The sequence below is a fragment of the Odocoileus virginianus genome, chromosome 34 (assembly GCF_023699985.2).
Source record: "Odocoileus virginianus isolate 20LAN1187 ecotype Illinois chromosome 34, Ovbor_1.2, whole genome shotgun sequence".
Taxonomy (NCBI): Eukaryota; Metazoa; Chordata; class Mammalia; order Artiodactyla; family Cervidae; genus Odocoileus; species Odocoileus virginianus.
In genome coordinates this window covers 16,116,020-16,136,914 of record NC_069707.1, presented here as the reverse complement: position 1 = coordinate 16,136,914, position 20,895 = coordinate 16,116,020, and the positions used below count along the sequence as shown (strand labels likewise).

At 38.4% G+C, this 20,895-nt stretch overlaps 2 protein-coding genes across 9 annotated transcripts in view; one reads left to right on the top strand and one right to left on the bottom strand.

The window, feature by feature from the left end:
• PCMT1 (protein-L-isoaspartate (D-aspartate) O-methyltransferase) overlaps positions 1-11,212 on the top strand; it is a 43,119-nt gene extending 31,907 nt beyond the window's left edge. The window contains exons 7-9 of one of the 3 annotated variants that reach the window (XM_020910271.2): positions 519-688; positions 8,714-8,857; positions 10,408-11,212. In XM_020910271.2, coding sequence (XP_020765930.1) covers positions 519-688; positions 8,714-8,857; positions 10,408-10,420 — 327 coding nt within the window. In that variant the 3' untranslated portion in view covers positions 10,421-11,212. Of the gene's footprint in view, positions 1-518; positions 736-8,713; positions 8,858-10,407 lie in introns of all 3 variants that reach the window. The other 2 variants (XM_020910272.2, XM_020910273.2) reach the window with 2 other exon arrangements.
• LRP11 (LDL receptor related protein 11) overlaps positions 1-20,895 on the bottom strand; it is a 93,613-nt gene that overhangs the window by 25,807 nt on the left and 46,911 nt on the right. For 4 of the 6 annotated variants that reach the window (XM_070461478.1, XM_070461477.1, XM_070461476.1 and 1 more), the window contains exon 7: positions 4,610-4,704. In XM_070461478.1, coding sequence (XP_070317579.1) covers positions 4,646-4,704 — 59 coding nt within the window. In that variant the 3' untranslated portion in view covers positions 4,610-4,645. Of the gene's footprint in view, positions 1-953; positions 1,584-4,609; positions 4,705-13,514; positions 15,458-20,895 lie in introns of those variants that run through there. The other 2 variants (XM_070461475.1, XM_020910270.2) reach the window with 2 other exon arrangements.

The following is a 20,895-nucleotide window of genomic DNA, read 5'->3' as shown; positions in this document are numbered from 1 at the left end:
GCTGCCTGTGATCCTAAATTCAGTTATAAAACTGGAGTTCCCTTATCTCTGGTTCAGTGATGCCTTAAATTCTTAGATAGGATAGGGATTCCTTGCTGATTGTCTTCACTTCCCCTCTTCCCTCCCAAACTGCAAAGATTGATAACAGGCATACAGGAATTGAAATTTTCTGCTTTGCCTTTGGTCTTCTCAAGAGGATAGTCCATATTATGTGGTTCAACTCAAACATTTTGAGCTTTGCAGTTGTACTAGGTACTGTGTTTGATGCTAAGGGCACAAAGATGAATAAGACACAGTCCCCGTCATCAGAGAATTTGTATTGTAGTAGAGGAGGTCAGTAGTAAATGAGTAAGTGAGTAATTGAGTAACAAGTTTAACAATGGAAGAATGTATGCACTTAAATAAGGTACATTTTTGCTTTCTGCCCATGGACACTGAAAGTTGTGTGTAGTGATATAAAACGATTCTTAATAAAAAATCTATAACTTGGTGTGTGTGTCCTTTTCTCTTTCTTTTAGTTAATAGACCAGTTAAAGCCTGGTGGAAGATTGATATTGCCAGTTGGTCCTGCAGGTGGAAACCAGATGTTGGAGCAGTATGACAAGCTGCAAGATGGCAGTGTCAAAATGAAGCCTCTGATGGGAGTGATATACGTGCCTTTAACAGATAAAGAAAAGCAGTGGTCCAGGTGGAAGTGATTTTATCTTCTGCTCTTTCTTCTTCCACACACGCAAGGTGAAAGGGTGTGGATGTTCAGAGATCAGACTGCAAGAGCCGCGTTTTTGGTTGTCACCTTTCTGCTACTCCATTTTAATATCAGAAATTCACTACATTAAAAATGTAGAAAAGTTTTGCATGGTCTGTCCTTCTTTTGATTTAACTCATCTTTGGGAAAGGGGGGTGAGACTTGGTTGGCACAAAGGTGTTTTTCTTTTTAAAGAGGCTGTCAGTCATGCTTTCTAAATTTTACTTTATTATCAGCCACTCTGTTTCTATATTGACAACTAATTTTTATATCTGCTATATGGTCATGGAAATGAAGGCTTTCATCTGAAGAGAAGGGATCATTTCCTGCCATAGTTCATCTTCTATTATAGCATTGTTATGAAGAAAGAGAAGGGAAAAGATACTCTTGTCCCAGTTTTCGAAGGTGTCAATGCCAGAGAGGACATTCTTGCTCTGAGCTTGACTTCTCTCTTTCAATCAGGTTCATAGATGCCTGACAACCTGTGCCTGTTTTATATCCTGCTGTTATTTCAGAACCATAGTAAGGAAGAAGCTTACCATTTTATACAATAGACTGGCCAATTGTTGAGCTCTTCTAAGTCCGTGGGGAGGGAAGGGGGTTCTGTGAGTGCCCAGGTCTCACACACCCACCCAAAGGGTCAACAGCATGCGGCATGTCTTCAGCACAGCATGGCTCGTTTAACGCCCACTTTTGTTTCTGTGTCTCAGCATCTCTGGATATTCCCTTTGAAGCCAAGCTTTCTGTTTCCTGTCTTCCTTCTTCCACTGCCCACTCTCTCCAGGGGGAGGGAGTGAGATCCATAAGTAAGACATTAGCTAAGACTACTTGAAATTACCTGCCAAAATAAGGCAGGTAAAACTGTTTCCTTGTTTTAGAATCTGTTTTTACTTGACAGAGGTACTTATTTTAAGATGATTTCTTAATAAGTAAAATGGCGATTATAGATTTAATGTTGTTTTTCGTTCGCTAAGTAGTGTCTGACTCTTTGTGACCCCGTGAACTGCAACACACCAGGCTTCATAGACCTCTCAATTTTGTTTTCTGGAAAGAGGGAAGATACCTTTTTAATGAATGTTTAACAGCAAAAGTGGTAATGAATCTAACTTTGTTTGTTCAAAACTGAGTTTTACTTTTGATTAATTCTGACTGGCCATTTCTGTTAATCCTTATTAGGAAATGTATTTTAATTCTCCACCTAATGTAGTTGTTAATAAAGTTAAGGACTTCCCTTGTGGCTCAGCTGGTAAAGAATCCACCTGTGATGCAGGAGACCTGGGTTTGATTCCTGGATTGGGAAGATCCCTTGGAGAAGGGAAAGGCTACCCACTCCAGTATTCTGGCCTGGAGAATTACATGTATAGTCAGTCCATGGGGTCTTAAACAGTTGGGCACAACTGAGCGACTTTCACTTCACCGTGTAGTTATAGCTGTTTTCTTTGAATTCTAACCTGGAGCACAGCCACTTTTTTTAAAAAATTTTTTAAAAGCTAGCAGTCTTGTCAATTAGAATCAGATATAGTTACAAACTTCCTTCACTTTGCTTCTAGTATGGCTATATAATTACAAAATATTATGATTGCTGCTCTATAAATGTGGCAAACATATCACTGATATTACTGAAGTAGGGTATCAGGTAAGAGTGCTTTTTGTTTCTATAACCAGATATATACAAAACGAGTTTTGTTTTTATAAGCAGAAGTAGATTTAGCTTGAAGGTAATGAAACTTAAGTTTCTGGGCCCTCACTTCCTTTGGGCCAGTCATGGCCTTATACCAAATTTTATATACATAGCCTCGTTTTTTTTTTTTTCCCTTCATAAAGCAGTTCACCCGCCCCCACCCTTACCCAATTATATAAGCTTCAGGCTTCCACTTACCTGTATTTTACCCCTGATAAGACTAAACTATTTGTATTAAATTTAGAATAATTTTTAAATCTATGGACAATTGTTCAGTCATTTACCAAATATTTAAATATATATATATATATATATACTTGGTTTTCTTTTTGGCCTTCAACTTTTTAGAATACTGAGCAATTTTACATGTATGCACATAGGAAACTTTTCTCCAGTTGTACTAAGAGGATTTTCTATTTTTTTCTATTGCAAATTTACTATCTTTTCAAACACATTTTCCTACATCCAAAGATGTAGTTATAATTACAGAGGTAATCAGTTGCTTAGTTGTAAATCATGAAGTTTAAAGAATATAAAACAGAATCTGGAAATGAAGTTGGAAAAAAAAAACTGACGTTAAATTTGTGCTGAAAGAAATTATTAGAAAATAGAATGTTTGAAAGAGTAAAGCATCAACGGTTAACTTAAAATCTTAAGGGACCATTCATCTGCTCTTCCTTTTTGTGTTCATAAATTGTCAGTCAAGGTCCAAGTGTGCTTAGCCAGGATTTTGAAGTGATTTTAGTGAAGGGACTATTCAAAGAAACACGGGAAAAGTTATGGGAACCGGTGAAGGATGTGGCATAGCCAGGGACCAGGGATTTCCAAGGTGATGGTAGGAAGCTGTTACCTCTCTAGACCTAAAGGTAAGGAAACGATTTTACTGGAACCCAATGAGAGCAGAGACCGGGTGGGGAGCCAGGGTCTCTGACAGGAGCTGTGGCTATAGAGAGAAGCAGCTGCTCCCACATGTATGCGTCATCTCAGTTCTCTCTGCCGCTGCCCTCTTCTCTTTACCAGGCATCACAGCAGACAGACTTAACTTTAAGTCAGAGAGGAAGAGGTCCTCAGCCAGATGTAGTCTGAAGTCAGCTCTCACCACCTCCTTCCTTCCCCTTTCCTCCCATGGAGCAGGTATCTCTGCTTCTTTTTAAATTTGGGTATGAAAGAGATTTGAGAAGGTGTCTAGTTTTTATATGTCCTGTTTCTACTGCCATCAGGCTAATCTATGCTTAAACTGTCCTTGACAGGGAAAAAAAAATGCATTTGTTTTAAATTGCCTTTGCACATGTGTAAAAGAGCGTAAGACCAGAAAAACAAAGCAAAGCCATCCCTAAGAAGGCACACAGAAGGCTTTTAATGAACAAATAACCTGCATTTTATGGAGCACATGCAAGGGAGATGCAGTCCCTATGAGCACTCTACATAAAAGGAATATTAGCATTTTCAAGAGCAAAGGAACTCAGTCATGGAGTTCTTCAACATCCCAGTACAGAAGACAGGGGTTAAGAAAGCTAAGTGTTCCCATTTTCTATTGTTATATAATAAACTATCCCCAAACCCCCCAAAAAAAAAATAAATTGCCTTTGAAAAAGCAGTATCTAATACTTTTCTTTGGCAATTCCGTTAAATTTGTTAAGCATATTCAGTGTGATGACCTTCTAATACATCATTAATTTAACAAGTGTGTGAGTGCCCACTGTGTGGGCCTTGCTGCAGGGCCAGGAATACACAGCTGTGAATTTGAAACTGACTATTCTAGTGGAACTACAGTTAGGTAGAGGATCCAATAAACGAGACCAACAGGCCGTTAGCAGTGTGTTAACTCTGGCTTGAGGGTGGTAGGGAGCAGTTGTTCAAGCCAGGCAGTGAAGGGGTCAGAATTCCATTTCAGAAAGAGAATTTTGGTAGTAGGGTAGAGAGTAGATTGGAAGGGGATAAAGCTATAGCCAGAAATAGAAGATACCTATAGCAAATCAGGGGTGTGGTGATGGTGGGCTGAATTAAAGCGGTGGTAAGGATAGAATGTGATTAAAAAGTCACTTATATTTTCTCATCTCACATGGTAATTATGTAAAAAGCTTCCTAAGTCAGTTTCTTGTCAGGCTAGATGGTTTTTTTCTTCAGGATTAATTTAAGGACTCATCCCAGTGCTTTCTTAGAAATATTCCCTTATTTCTCACCTGCTTTCCATCCTTCTCTAATTGAGGCATCCAAAGCTAAGGCGAGTGCTCTGTGAGAGTGAGATCCAAGCTTTGCTGGAAAGACGTGATAGAAACTAGATGGGGAAAAAGAAAAAGAGAGAGGACTTAGTGGGCATGCCGAATTTTCATGTCAGATAAACCTGGAAACTTGAATGTAGACTTTTGTCCCCTTATACTTGGAAAAATATTCCTTGCAATTCTGATGGATTAATTAAAGGAGAGAGAATGCCAGATAAATAGGCTGTAGGCCTAAAATCTGTGGTATTATGTTCAAGACTATAGATAGGTAATAGATGCATTAGTTGGTTGCAACTAACTAAATGCAAATATTTATTTATATTTTATTTTTTACATACATGTATATTTTACATACCTAGAAATCAACATTTTGTTAATCTTCTGGTAAGTTTTATTTCTGTTTTTAATAGCCACAAGGGTCGATGGAATAAGTCCATCTCTGTTTTTTGAAACAGAGGAATGTTTCAGGGTTCTTGTTCCATAGGTACTTTGTCTATATCTTCTTAAAGTGCCATGTATTCATGAAAAGGATGTTTTGAACTGACTGGGCATTTCTAGGATTGATGGTATAGGTCCAATTGATCCTGTGTTCTGAATTGTTTCTATACTGTCCCTTTTTAATTTCTTTATCCAATTGATCCTGTGTTCCAAATTGTTCTATAGTGTCCCTTTTTAATTTCTGTACATGTGTTACACAGCATTATGATAAACTTTGCATCCTTAAAGGCTAGGATATTGTTACTTTTGGAATTCTTTTTATGTCTTTTCATAATGCTTTGCACAAAGTTAGTTGTACAAAGCTTGTATTACCTCAGAAAGCCCATTAATTAGAAAACATTCATAGATTTTGATTGTTATTTCCTGACAGTACATATTTTCAGTTCTTGATAAAGAATATAAAATACTAAATATTAGTGTCTTACAGTTATTAGCCTAATAATTGTGTATAATTATTTATTATACAATAAAGTAATATGTTACATATAGTTATTAATCCAATTAATATGAAACTAAATAACCAATCTAAATAATTAATAATCTAAATAATATGAAGTCAAGTGGGCCTTAGGAAGCATCAGTAAGATCAAAACTAGTGGAGGTGATGAAATTCCAATTGAGCTATTTCAAATCCTAAAAGATGATGCTGTTAAAGTGCTATACTCAGTATGCCAGCAAATTTGGAAAACTCAGCAGTGGCCACAGGACTGAAAAAGGTCTGTTTTCATTCCAATTTCAAAGAAAGACAATGCAAAAGAATGTTCAAACTACAACACAATTGGACTCATCTCACACACTAGCAAAATAATGCTCAAAATTCTCCAAGCCAGGCTTTAACAGTATGTGAACAGTGAACTTCCGTATGTTCAAGCTGGATTTAGAAAAGGCAGAAGAACCAGAGATCAAATTGCCAGTATCCATTGGATCATCAAAAAAGCAAGAGAGTTCCAAAAAAACTTCTATTTCTGCTTTATTGACTACAACAAATCCTTTGTGTGGATCACAACAAACCGTGGAAAATTCTTCAAGAGAAGGGAATACCAGACCACCTGACCTGCCTCCTGAGAAATCTGTATGCAGGTCAAGAAGCAACAGTTAGAACCAGACAAGAAACAGCAGACTGGTTCCAAATTGGGAAAGGAGTACGTCAAGGTTGTATATTTTGTCACCCTGCTTATTTAACATATGCAGAGTACATCATGCAAAATGCTGGGCTAGATGAAGCACAAGCTGAAATCAAGATTGCCGGGAGAAATATCAGTAACCTCAAATATGCAGATGACACCACCCTTATGGCAGAAAGTGAAGAAGCACTAAAGAGCTTCTTGATGAAATAGGAGAGTGAAAAAGCTGACTTAAAACTCAATATTCAGAAAACTAAGATCATGTCATCCGGTCCCATCACTTCATGGCAAATAGATGGGAAAACAATGGAGAAACAGTGACAGACTTTACTTTTGGGAGGCCCCAAAATCACTGTAGATGTTGACTGCAGCCATGAAATTAAGACGCTTGCTCCTTGGTAGGAAAGGTATGACCAACCTAGATAGCATATTAAAAAGCAGAGACATTATTTTGCCAACAAAGGTCCATCTAGTCAAAGCTATGGTTTTTCTAGTAGTCATGTATAGATATGAGAGTTGGACCATAAAGAACACTGAGTGCTGAAGAATTGATGCTTTTGAACTGTGGGGTTGGAAAAGACTCTCGAGAGTCCCTTGGACTACAAGGAGATCCAACCAGTCCATCCTAAAGGAAATCAATCATGAATATTCATTGGAAGGGCTGGTGCTGAAGCTGAAACTCCAATGCTTCAGCCACCTGATGTGAAGAACTGACTCATTGGAAAAGACCCTGATGCTGGGAAAGATTGAAGGTGGGAGGAGAAGGGGACAAAAGAGGATGAGATGGTTAGATGGCATCACTGACTCGATGGACATGAGTTTGAGCAAACTCCAGGAGTTGGTGATGGACAGAGAAGCCTGACGTGCTGCAGTCCTTGGGGTCACAAAGAATTAGACATTACTGAGCAACTGAACTGAACTGAACTGAATCTAATTAATATTAGCACATATATAGCAGTTTTAAAGAGCCTTTGTAGAAATTTAGTACATACTATTTTTTATTTTAAATGATCTATGCATGTAAGTCAGATAAAGAAAAATATGGTTATGTAGACTTTTAAATATTAGGAAAAATTAAGAAGGTTAATAGATTTTGGAGTCGTAGGATATGACAAGGTTATACATGCCATAGCAGCAAATTTTTGGTTTTCCTTAACACTTTAAATAATTTCCTTAATACGTTATAATTCAGATCTGTAAACTTAATTTCTTTTCCTTTGTGTGTGTGGGGGTTGGGGGAGGGATGATACTGTTAATATAAATTGCCTTCTATTTGGTTTCCACAGTACTGTTCCTATCAAAGTAATGTACATGCATTGTAAAAATAGGAAAAAACAAACACAAAAGAATAAAAGTCACCCATAATCCCAGAATTTAGAGATCACCTCTTATTAACATTTTATAGATTTTTTTCTTCTTTTCTCTATATCCATAGAAGTATATACATTTCTTGTAGTCCTGAGATCATAGTTTTATTTTGTAATCTCTCTTTATTTAATAAAATATCATCAACATTGTCCCTCATCATTAAATATTTTTTAACGGTATGATTTTTTTTTCACCAGTTTTGTTGAGATATAATTGACATATAGCATTGTAGTAGTTTTAGGTGTACAACATAGTGATTTGGTATATTTCAAAATGATCATCACAATAAGTTTAGGTCTTACATTCCAGTCTTTAATCCATTTTGATTTTGGGGGATGTGGTGTTAAGATAGAGGTCCAGTTTCGTTCCATTTTTATGTGGCTGTCCAGTTTTCCCAACACCACTTATTGAAGAGACTTTTCTTTCTTCATCATATATTTTTAGCTCCTAATTAATTGACCATATATGCATGAGTTTATTTCTGGGCTCTTTACTCTGTTCCATTGGTCTCTATGTCTGTTTTTATGCGAAGTACCATACTGTTTTGATTACTTTGGCTTTGTAATATAGTTGGAAGTCAGGAAGTGTGATACCTTCAGTCTTATTGTTCTTTCTAAAGGCTGCTTTGGCTATTTGGAGTCTCTTGTGGTTCTATACAAATTTTAGGATTGTTCTATTTGTGTGAAGAATGTCATTGAAATTTTGATAGGGATTGTATTGATTCAGTAGATTACTGTGGGTAGTATGGATATTTTAACTATTAATTCTTCCAGTTCATGGGTACGAAATATATTTACATTTATTTGTGTCATCTTCAGTATCTTTCATTAACATTCTATAGTTTTCAGTGTACAACTCTTTCACCTCCTTGGTTAAATTTACTTCTAGATATTTTATTCTTTTTGCTATAATTGTAAATGAGATTGTTTTCTTAATTTTTCTTTTGATAGTTTATTATTAGTATATAGAAACAACTAATTTTAGTTAGTTATCATCTGCAAAAAGACAGTTTTACGTCTTTCTTTCCGATTTTGATGCCTTTTATTTCTTTTTCTTGCCTAATTGCTCTGGCTAGGATTTCCAGTACTATGTTGAATAAAAGTGGCGAGAGTGGGCATCCTTGTCTTGTTCCTGATTTTAGAGGAAAAGCTTTCAGTTTTTCACCATTGAGAATGATGTTAGCTGTGAGCTTGTCATATGTGGCCTTTATTATGTTGAGGTACGTTCCCTCTATACCCAGTTTGTTGAGAGTTTTTAATCCTTTTCCCTTTTCAAAAAAATTTTTAAATGGAGAGGATATTTAGAAATGTTGTACTATATTGTTGGGCAATAAGGATATCTATTGACAAAATCCTTAGTACCTTGCAACTGGTCAATAAAATGTGGTAAAATTATTAAAAAACAATAGTATTTTTAATTCATATTTTAAAAAGCACAAGTAAATTTATGAATAGAGCATTTTGCAAGTCAACTCTTTAATTGTATGAATTTCAGTAAAAACTGTTTTATGAGAACTATAGTACTTATGTTATTTGGAAGAATATATTAAGAGGAGCCAGAACTGATAACTTATCATTTAACAGATAATTCAGTACTGTATGACAAAGACAGCTTATGGGAGAAATCATTTTTAAAATATTTTCTTGCACAATTTATAAAATTCATATTTTATAGAAAATACCATATTGTCCAAAAATCCCTTAATTCACCACGTACCTGGGAGATTTTAGCTCTTTATCTATCTTCCCTTCAAATTTATTTAATAGTTTTTTAAAAACATAAAAAAAATTTTGTTACAGACAAGTTGCAAGAATTGTGCAAAGAGCTCCTGAATCTTTTCATCCAGAGTTAACAATTATTAACACTTTCCACATTCCTTTTCATTCCCTTTCTATATATATATATACACACATACACACATATGTAACTTTTTTCCCCTGAATCATTTGATATTTAGTTGCAAACATCATCCTTCTTTACCCCTAAAGTACTTGAATATTTAACAGTGTTGCTTGTTCCTCAGATTATCCTCAAATAAGAAGCTTTTCTGGTAGCTTTATTTTTTCACTTTTAGCAACTTTATTAAGAGGTATAATTTATGTACCATACTGTTTACTTTAGACTGCATTTTTATTCCTTCCCTCCTCTCACTGGCAGTTGCTGGTACAGTGCTGCACCTGGCTGAGCAAATGCTTTCTCTTAGAGCTGATAAAGCTGCCTTATGAAATCAGCTGACAGGTATATTATACCTACAGGTGATGCTTTTTCTCACAGAGTTTGGGTTGAGATTGACACACTCAGTGATTGCTCAACAATATACTCAACAGATACTCTAAACAAAAGACTAAATTTTTGTCCAGTTTTGTGAATGTAACTATAAAGACTTATCTGAACTCTAAATACTCAAGTTATTATTTTACAATAAATAGTATTAGCAAGATCCTGGATCTAAAAGTTATCATTTCTCTGAATTTTTGGTCTTGAAGGAAGAAAATTACTTTTGAATTAAAAAATAAAGAATTCAGGCCCTTTAGTTTTCATTATTCATTCTGGAGTAGCATGAACAATGTTTGAAATGGCTGGTTTCCATTTCTGCTTTGACCTCAATCATTTGCTTAGGGTTTTTTTGTTTTTGCCTTTTTTCAATGTAATATATTGCTTGGGGATCAGTATATTTTTACTGATTTATTAGTTGTATCTAAACTGTTAGAAAGCCAAGTTTTATCATATGTAACTCCTACTTATATATTTCTCTCTTTCTCCCCCCAGGGATGAACTGTAAAAGCAACATCAGCTTGACCAGTATAATAATATTACAGTGGATTGCTCATCTCAGTCCTCAAAGCTTTTGAAAATCAACAGCATCACAGCTTGTTTTGAACTTTCTTACACTATTTTCAGCATGAAAATGTGTGGATTTGTGGGGTTTCTAATTCTTCAGAGAGGCACAGAAGCCAGATTGGAAAGAAGAAGGATGAAAAATATAAATTTGTGTATTATTACTTTAACATGCCCACGTTTTCCTTTAAATATTAAAAGAAGGGGTTCTGCAAAATGGAAAACATGGTTTGTGAATTGATTTTGAGGAGTGACTTTTCTTAGGCACTTAATTCTGTTCTGATGTTAATTTATCGGATTGCTTTTGTGCAGCAGATAACACCATCATTCACAAGTTGAGATTCTTGGTTTTTGGGTATATGTTAGATGCTACTAAGAAAATAGAGATGAGCTTCCTTTTTAAAGCTTTTGATGTGGTGTCATAGAATAGCATGTTGTAGATACAATCAGCTGCTTTGTTACCTTAAAAGTAAGCATTTGTAAATATTAAGACTTAAGGAGATGGCAGATGATGTCCCTTAAAACACTCGGCTGTTCAGATTGGACATAACTGACATAGTTCTTCCTTTTTCTCTTTAAAAATGATAGGAGACTTGTAGCTTAGTGTTGTTTTTTCTGTTTCTAACTTGCTGCTCATAATGTATATGGATTTAACATGCTGTGTAAGCTGTGTCCTAGTTACTGAACAGTTTATGCAGTGCTGCTTTGCCAAATAAAGTTAAAAATGAAAGAGGCATTGGTGGTGTTTGAATATAGAAGAACCATATGTCCACCAGCTACAGAATGCTAAGATCACAGAGAAAACGTTATTTCTCTGATGCTCCATTTTGTGAGAACTGAGTAAGTTAAGAGCATTAATCTAACTGCACATTTGAGGAATGTAACTGTGTTTCTTGGGGACAAGAACTTCACCTCATTTATTATTTTTCTTTGTCTAACACGGGGCCTCTTGTAGATGTACCATATATGCTGAATGAATGAATGAATTGACTTGATGTCAAGAAAGAGCAGATTAAGGATAAATTTACCAAAACCCATCTATGACCTACAAATAGATTTATTAAGGTAACTACTGTAAAATGAGTTTAAGTCTGTAACACATTGGGATCTCGCTTAAATGTTGTGATCTTCTCTTTTACAGCAGGATCTTAGCTTTTTTAAGGGCTCTAAATGTTAAAGAAATACACGCTCCAGAACTTATCAGAACCAGCACTCTCAGCAAAGCCCTTCGCTCTGTTGTATGCAAGTGTTTATGATTCTGGCAGGCAGAGCCTTAGAGAGGTGCTGAGGCAACTTTCCCCCACCTCTTAAGTTAAAGTATAAAATATTACTTCTTTAAAAACTTCTTTAAAAAGTTGTACATACATCTTTGACCAGTGTCTCTTCTTGGGCAAGGTCTTAGGCACAGGAAACTTGCATTAGTTGATAACCAAAACTTGTGAGTTCATTGCTGGCTTCAGTTTGCTGTGGTTAGTATTGCTTCTGGCCATGAACTTTTTTGATCCAGGACTTGCAATTTGCCATAGCTTCAAAGGTCAAGTATTCTCAAGGACTTTAAATTAATTCTTCAACTTATTCACTCATCTGTATCCTTCCTAGCCATTATCAACAATTTATGTTAAGTCTCTTTGTTAGGTCTTGGGGATAGAAAAAGGCCCTTACTCTCAAGGGGTGTGTAGTCTCCAGTCCTGTTGAGGGGACAGTTAATAAATCTGATAAGACAAACTAATAAGTGGCATCTGATTGGTAAAGACACATGCTATGCCAAGCCTTGCTCTTGGACTTCACACTTTTTGAATTAAAAAATGTTTAGGAATTTCCCTGGGAGTCTAGTGGTTAAGACTCAAAGCTTCTACTGCAGGAGCCGGGCTTTGATCCCTGGTCAAGGAACTGAAATCCGAAATTCTGTGTGGCAAAAAAAAACCCAAAAGATTTTTAAAAATGTTGAATAAGGAGGAGTGGATTTAAACAAGCACCATTTATTAATGGGTAAATATGAATGAATTTTAACTATATGAACTTTTAATTTACATATGTTTTACTCAAAGAAGAAACCAAATAGAGCGCTACTAAGAAATCCTGCTTGAAGAGAAACTGGTTGCCCCTGGAGCCCAAGGAAGTTTCTGTTTATATATTATAATAAAGAGGGGGAAAGCCTGATAATTTCCCTATGCCTAATCTGTCCACTATCCCTGCTACCGCAGTCGTGTTGGTTCCCCACTTCAGGCTCTTTTTTTCTAACTGACCTGTGTTGTCCAGGGTAGGACTCTTCCATGCCCCGTTGCTTTAGTTCCTAGAGTGCTCTCCTGGGCCGTGAAAGCCTGCCTCCTTTCCTCATTCTCTCTCCACCCCATCACCGCCCCCCCCATCCCCACCCCCATTTCCTGTGCGGCTTTTCTTCCCTTTCCCTTCACTTCCTTCCCTTTTTCTTTCCTAACGTGAGAGGAAGTTCTAGGGCTGCTGGGTCTAAAGAACTCATTCTCACATGGGCGGAGTATCCAGGCTGGTGATGGTAATAGGATACTTTAAATATTAATAAAAGAGGCAACGATCCAGGGACCTAGGGCAGCTGAGTATATCTGTATTTGATTTCCCACACCTTGAACATTACTATGCCCCTTACAGCCTTGCATCACATGGAGTAATTTCTTTTGCCAGCACTATTTGTTTATTTAGGTTTGTTGGTGATTATCCTATCAGGATTTCGCCTAAAAATTAGCTTATGGATCAAAGAGGCTGGAAAATTTAGGCATGATAACACTATTGTATCAGTTTTCAATCCATAGTAAAAATGATATTTTCTTGGGGGGGGGGAGCGGGGAAGACCTGTGCTGCCACTGTCCAGGGTCACAAGAGTAGATATACAGCATATCACTAGCCAAAGAAAAAAATTTAAAATTCAAGTATAGTTTCTATTGAATGTGTATCACTTTTGCACCATCATAAAGAAAAAAAAAAAGGTAAGTCAGGGCAACATATTAAGTTGGAGACCATCTGTACTAGTAAGTATTAAAAGTTGTAAAAAAAAAAAAAAAGGCTTAAGAATAAAATACAATTTATTAAAGAATATTGTACACATAGACATGGGACATCTTTTTATCAAGAATTTCAACACCATAGCAATACTAAATTGTGTTTTAATTTCTTCATGTATAAAAGATATGCTGAAAGGTGCATGCCTCAACAGTTTTTATTTTATTGGATATGGCTATAGGTGACATCCTTCTATATAAAAACAAATTGCACAGCATCACATAAAGAATACAAACATCTTAAGTTCATTCATACAGTCATTTCTCTAAACTCCTTAACGAGAAATTTAAATCTTTGCTCAATTCTAAAATTCAACAAAATGCTCGAGTTTCTCAGGAAATAAAAAATAACCAATTTCTTTGTTTTCCTACCACTAACTACCCATTTCTTAATGTGTATCTCCAACCCAAATTAAGTCCTTTACTAAAGGAACAACCTACATCAGGTTCAGTCTAAACATAGTTTTCTAGAGGGTTTTCAAGTATCTTAAAAGATTTACCACTTATGGTAAGAAAAAAAAAACTATTATATAAATAGAAGACATTATACATTCGCCTCAGTAGAGTAATTTCTAGAATGTGTATTGTCCCAGCATTAAGCAATGGTGGAAATAATATGCCTTTAAAATCCTACAGATTAAAAGGTAAAAGATGCTAAGCTAGATGCTGGTTTTCTATAAAGATGAATTTGTGCAAAATTCCCTTATGCTCTGGGAATATATAAGCCTGGCATTAGCTGTTTGCATACTGTAACATTTTAGAGCATTAAATAAATAATGGGAAAAAACTGCATCACTCCATTGAATGGAAGAATCACCAATTCTTAAGTTGATTATTCATGAATCACTGACTCTTATTTTTGCAAAAGCTGTACCCAGAGATCCATTCAGTGTTATTTTTCCATTTGAATGTGGTTTTTTTTCTTTTTTCAACACTAATGTTGAAAACCAGTGACTATATAAGTGAGCTGCTATGTTCTGGACCATTGAACAGTGTTGAGCAGAGATCCAAGAAAGAACTCAACATCCCCCTTGCTCATTTTTCCCTCAGCTAGGTGTCTGTTAAGTTTTTGACCTGCTAGGTTCTCTGCTTCTGCTTTAATTTTCTATCTCACTTGATGACTCTGTTAGAGCTACTTGTAATCCAAAGTCTGAGTTACTCTCCTTTGGAAGAATGAAGCAGCCACATGACATGATGTCAGTCAGCCATTGGAAAGAACTGATATTTACCTTCCTGCAGGCCTCACTGACCTGATCATTAGGCTTATAGCTTAGATATTCCTGCCACGGATAACATATTGAAGGTGTGTGCTCCCTTGAGATCCATCCCCAGAAACAGGTTTTGAAGAGGAGAAGGGAAAGGAGAGGACTGGAAGCTGAAAATGAGGAAGGAGAAGGCCACAGGACAAGGGACTCGGGGTGCTATGAAGTGCCAACGGCTGGCTTCTGTGAAGTAAAGTGTTAACACCGCCATTGTCAGGCACCTCTAGAGACACTGAATTTTCTGCCTTGGCTAACTAAAAATTCCTATTTTTAGAGATAGCTTACATATATCAGAATTAGATTTGTAAAAGTCTGTAATCATGTGGACTCCTAAATTTCAAAATGTGTCACATACTTCCCACGGAAAATCAATACGTAAAAACAAAGGTTGAATATTTGCAGAATCTTCCAGGGTTTTCAGTAGTTTTCTTAGCTTAGTTAAAAACAGAAGAGGTAATAAATATCAGGACCCAAACTATGTATAAATTTTAAGTGAAACATGTCCTTGGGCTCAGCTATTTAGATTCCACTCTTATAGGTACATCCCGTTTATGAGGTAGTCAGATTCCTCAGATGTGATGGGACGAGCTTGTTTAAGTTTCTGTTTCACCAGTCGTAATCGACAGGCAACCATGAGAAGCAGCAAAGCGGTGATAGCCAAACCCAGGGCCAGAGGAAGCACTGCACCTGCGCAAGGCCAGAAATGAACAAGGGTGGGTCAGTGCCTAAGAACAAGGACAGCTACAAGCTACTGTATGACAAGCACTTTGCATGCACTGTTTCATTTCACTAGAACAACTCGGTAGGCACTTGTACTACTACAAGTGCTATTAACACTACAAGTAGGCACTTGTACTACCCCTGTTTGGCAGATAAACTGAGGTACAGAAAGATGAAGTAATTGGCCTAAGAGCACACAGCTTGTAAACTGAAGGTCTAGGTCTCAAACACAGACTTCCTTAAAGAAAACTTGTGTGGCAAGTTCCTATGAAATGCATATGCCATCAGCAGGTACAGATGTTGCGGTCAGACTCCCCTATATCCAACTTTAACAGACATCCTGTAAACAGACAACTGCAGAGACACTGTAGCCATAGGAAATATTATATTTCCTACAAAAAATCATTGTAGCTTTATGGATTCATACATGATCATTCTTCATTAAAATAAATATGGACGAACTCCCGATTCCTTGCTCTGGTTAGGGCTTAAGGACATTTTTATTTCCTAAAGCCAGAGAACCTACTCTCAGCCTATAGAACCATTATTAAAAGCTTGAGGTAGTGACTCCCCTGGTGGTCTAGTGGCTAGGACTGCGCTCCCAATTCAGGGGGTCTGGGTTCAACCCCTGGCCAGGGAACTAGATTCCACATGCCGAAACTAAGAGTTTAGGTGCTGCATCTAAGACCTGGTGCAGCCAAATAAATACTTAAAAAAAAAAAAAGTAAGCAAAAAAATCACTACTTCTCCATCATGGGTTCTTTCCCTGTGGGGTTGGTCCTAGACACCTAGACTAGAAGCATCTTTTAGAACCATCCAGGAGTCTGAAAGGAACAGAGTGTACCCCAGATCAGTCTGTCTTATCAAGCTCAGCAGGGTCTATTCTTAGTCCGACCTGCTCTGTAGTCAAGCCAGGCTTGGAGATGGCATGGTGGAAATATTTTTAGCTATAGGGGCCTTGCCAACTGGTGGAACTAGAGGAGCCGAAATCTCTACTGCATAAACTGACTTCATAATACTTTCTTTCATTTATTTATTCATTCATTTTGCATTAATAGCCATGTGCCTGACACTGGTAATTAAAGATAGTAAAGAGTACTTTATACATGAAGTACTTTAATTCCCACAACCACCATATGAGTTCGTACTATTTTTATCCCCATTTTACAAATGAGGGAACTAAGTTATCAAGAATTAAGTGACTTGACTAAGTACGGTACATGGTACAGACAGTACGGTTTCAGAACCACTATATATACCACTTCTTCAAAAGTTAAATGAGATTGTTTTCTAATGACTTCAAATCTGGGTAAGAAAGACATTTAAATGAAAAGATACAATAAAGTATTATAGTTACTACGGTAGAATTATATACAAAGTGCAGATATAAAAAGGAGTGGTCCATGCATCTGATTCCTAGGACTTCTGCTTGCACTATTTACATGTATGATGGAGCTTATTCAGAATGGGCGAGGGAGATTATATTTTGACAGTTTCATATTGAGATGCCTAAGGCCAATCCAGGTAGAATTTTCTATTAGGTTCTTTGATTAGTTGGGCTTAAATACATGAAAGGCTGGGACTTCTCTGGTGGTCCAGTGGTTAAGAATTGGCCTGCCAAATGTAGGAGACACAGGTTCAATCCCCGATCCGGGAAGACCCCACATGCCATGGAGCAACTAAGCCCGTACACCACAACTACTGAGCTTGTGTGCCGCAAGTACTGAAGCCCACGTGTCCTGGAGCCTGTGCTCCGCAACAAGAGAAGCCACTGCAAGGAGAAGCCTTCACACCCCAACTAGAGGGTGGTCCCTGCTCACCGCAACTAGAGAAAGCTCGAGCACTGCGACAAAGACCCAGCACAGCCAAAGTAAGATAAACAAATAAAAATTAAAAACAAACACGTGAAGCCCTTTAGCATTAAGGTGGTGGCTGCCGCTCCAAAACCGGGTGAGACTTCCAGAGAGAAAGGGAAGAGAGAAGAGGGCCAGGAACAAGGCTCTAGGAGACATCAACACTTAAGAGGGCAGGCAAAGAAGAGATCCAGGAAGCATAGAAAGAGGCATGTCAGAGGGATGGCTGGCAACCAACCGAGCAGGCAGTCCTGGAAGCAGAGGGCCGAGGCTATTTCAAGAGGAGAGTGGTCAGCGGAATCGAATGCTAAGGAGAGGTCAAGTGAGGTGATGCCTGGACCGGCCACTGTGCTTAGCAATTGGGAGTTCATTTACAGAGAGACTGAAGGCTGAGGGATGCCGTTTTGTTTCCTGTGTGTTTTGAGAGAGCTGAGTGTGTCTAGGGGAATGAACCAGTGGAGACTATAAACATGGGGAGTTAATAAATGATGGAAAAACAAACTTGAGGGGATAAGAAGCTGCAAGGTCCTTATCAGGGACTTTGACAGGTCCTTATCAAAGTCAGGGCGGGCTACTGACCTTGGAAAAAGGGGAGGGAAGGAAGAGAGGGTGGGGGACTTCCCTGGTGGTCCAGTGATTAAGACTCCATGCTCCCAATGCTGGGGAGATGGCTTTGATCCCTGGTTGGGGGACTAAGATCCCACATACAGCACAGTGGGGCCAAGAAAAAAAAAGAAAGGGTGGGTACTGACAGGTATTGGGTGCAAGTAACCAAGGAAGTTCACTCCTGATGGTGGTGCTTTAGTCACTAAGTCGTGTCTGACTCTTGCAGCCCCAGGGACTGTAGCCTGCCAGGCTCCTCTGTCCATGGGATTCACCAGGTAAGAATACAGGAGTGGGTCATCATGCCCTCCTCCAGGGGATCTTCTCAACCCTGAGATCGAATTTGAGTCTCTTGTGTCTCCTGCATTGACAGACAGGTTCTTTACCACTAGCGCCACCTGGGATAGCTTTGATTTTCTGAGCTTAAAATCATTCCCAGGTATAGCTGGCCTCCTCTCCAAGACAAGAGGAGCTGGAGCTGAGTACACACTAATGGCATTTCAACCTCTGGTATATTTGTGGAATCCTAGGTAAAACTCCTGAAGAAAATTCTCAAGAACATTCTGGCATTGTCTGGGTTCAGGAGGAGGGGATAACGAGGTTGCATCAGTGAGTCTTGATACAAAACAGTGTTTTGAGTGAGGCCAGTATTCCCAAGGGCTTCCCAGGTAGCTCACTGGCAAAGAATCTGCCTGCCAATGCAGGAGACGCTGGAGGCGTGGGTTCGATCCTTGGGTCGGGAAGGTCCCCTAGAAAAGGAAATGGCAACCACCACAGTATTCTTACCTGGAAAATCCCATGGACAGAGGAGGCTAGGAGGCTACAGTCCATGGGGTTGCAGAGAGTTGGACATGACTGAGCACACATGCACAGTATTCCCAAAGAGAATTGTAAAAGATAAAAGTCTGTGTTAAACCAACCATCTAGAATTTGACTCTCGAGCTGGTGCATACATTCCAGTTTCCTAATGGTAACCCAGAGGAAAGAAGTTCTGAAAGGGCTCAGTTTGGCCCTGAAGTTGTCAGTTTCCCTGCATCTTCTGGCACTAGTCACAAAGATGGATAGGTTACAAAGGATCTGGATAAAAAAGAGACTTTGGTCAACCCTAGGAACCTAAAACCACTTCTTACAAACTGGATCCCAACACCCAGCCCCAGTTCTGCTTGTTCAGGGAAGGAAATTGATTACAGGCTGCTTTTCTAAATGCATGTGACTTGTTTGAAGATGAACGCCAGCGTTTAGGCTTCGGGAAAAGAGAGCTGTGATTGAAGACCCCAGTCCCAAGAATGGGACTCAGAGGGAGCTGTGGCAATCGTAAAACAGCATATAATCTAAGGGGATTTTCTGTTTGCCAAAGTCAGATACGGGCTTCCCAAGTGGCTCAGTAGTAAAGAATCTGCCTGCCAATGCAGGAGATGAGGGTTCAGTCCCTGGGTCAGGAAGATCCCCTGGATAAGGAAATTGCAACCCACCTCCAGCATTCTTGCCTGGGAAAGCCCATGAACAGAGGAGACTGGCGGACTACAGTCCCTGAGGTCACAAAAGAGTTGGATACAATTTAGCGACTAAACAACAACAAAAAGTCAGGCATAGGGTTTCTCTATTGTCAGAGCTGATTCCCGGTTAATGAATCAAGAATGATTTATTAATCACTTTGATGACAAAGAAGATGAAGCCTCCCGTAAAGTACTTGTTAGGATACTGAAAGATATTTTCAACTTTTAAATACTCAGTTGGCATAATTTAATGCTTTTAGTTCAGGTAATTTAAAATTTCCCTCCCTCTTCTAAGGGCTTCCCAGGAGGCGCTATTGGTAAAGAACCCGCCTGCCAATTCAAGAGACATGAGATGCAGGTTGGATCCCTGGGTCTGGAAGATTCCCTGGAGAAGGGAATGGCTACCCACTCCAGTATTCTTGCCTGGAAAATCCCATGGACAGAGGAGCCTGGTAGGATACAGTCTCTGGGTTCGCAAAGAGTTGGACATGACTGAAGCGACTTAACACACACACACACACACACACACACACTTCTAAAACACACCATGCTAGTTTTCTCAGGAATGAGCTAAGTAGATGGACTTCTGTTCATAAGACTGGGAGTGACACTCAGGTGTGTAACGGTTAGGACAGGCCCTGGGCAATTAGAACCGAGGGTCTCTGGACACATCTGGCCATGGAGGCAAGGGGCGAGCCCCGTTCTCTGTGTCTGTCGGCAGGGGGCGGGCTCTTCTTTTTTCTTTAATTTATTTTTTGGCGGCAGCACTGGGTCTCCGTTACTGTGAGCAGAGGTGGTTACTCTCTGGTTGTGCAGCGCTGGCTTCGCATTGTGGTGGCTTCTCTTGTTGGGGCGCACAAGCTTAATTGTTCCACAGCGTGTGGGATCTCCCCGGATCAGGGATCGAACTGGCGTCCCCTGCATTGGTAGGCAGATTCTCAACCACTGGACCACCAGGGAAGTTTTTATTCAAATATCCTGGGACAGCTAAGTCCAGCAGGTCCACAGACTGGGCAGCATCTAGATACTTGATAACTGGATATTTTATTATTTAAAATTTTATTTATTATTTAAAATTTATGTATTATTTAACAATGTTATTTAAAAATTAGATGTGACCATTGTTATGAGACTACTTCTGGGGTAAAAAGAAAGTTTTCTCAGTGTTTAGATCTGTAGCTTAATAATCATATTTTGTTCTCCTAAATTGTATTTTACTAATTTGTTTGTGAGATTTAGGATCAAAATCTACCTTTATACAGGACTATGTTGAAAGTGTTTCCTGTCTAGTTAAAAATAACCAAAACCATGAAATTACAGTACTCTTCTTCTACTTACTAAATATCCCCTCTACCTCCTGCACCCTTTCTCCATTCCTGTGTCTTCCATTTCTTGTCACTGAAGCACTTGGAGAAAGAACTGTATACTCTAACATCTCTGCCCTTGTTGATCA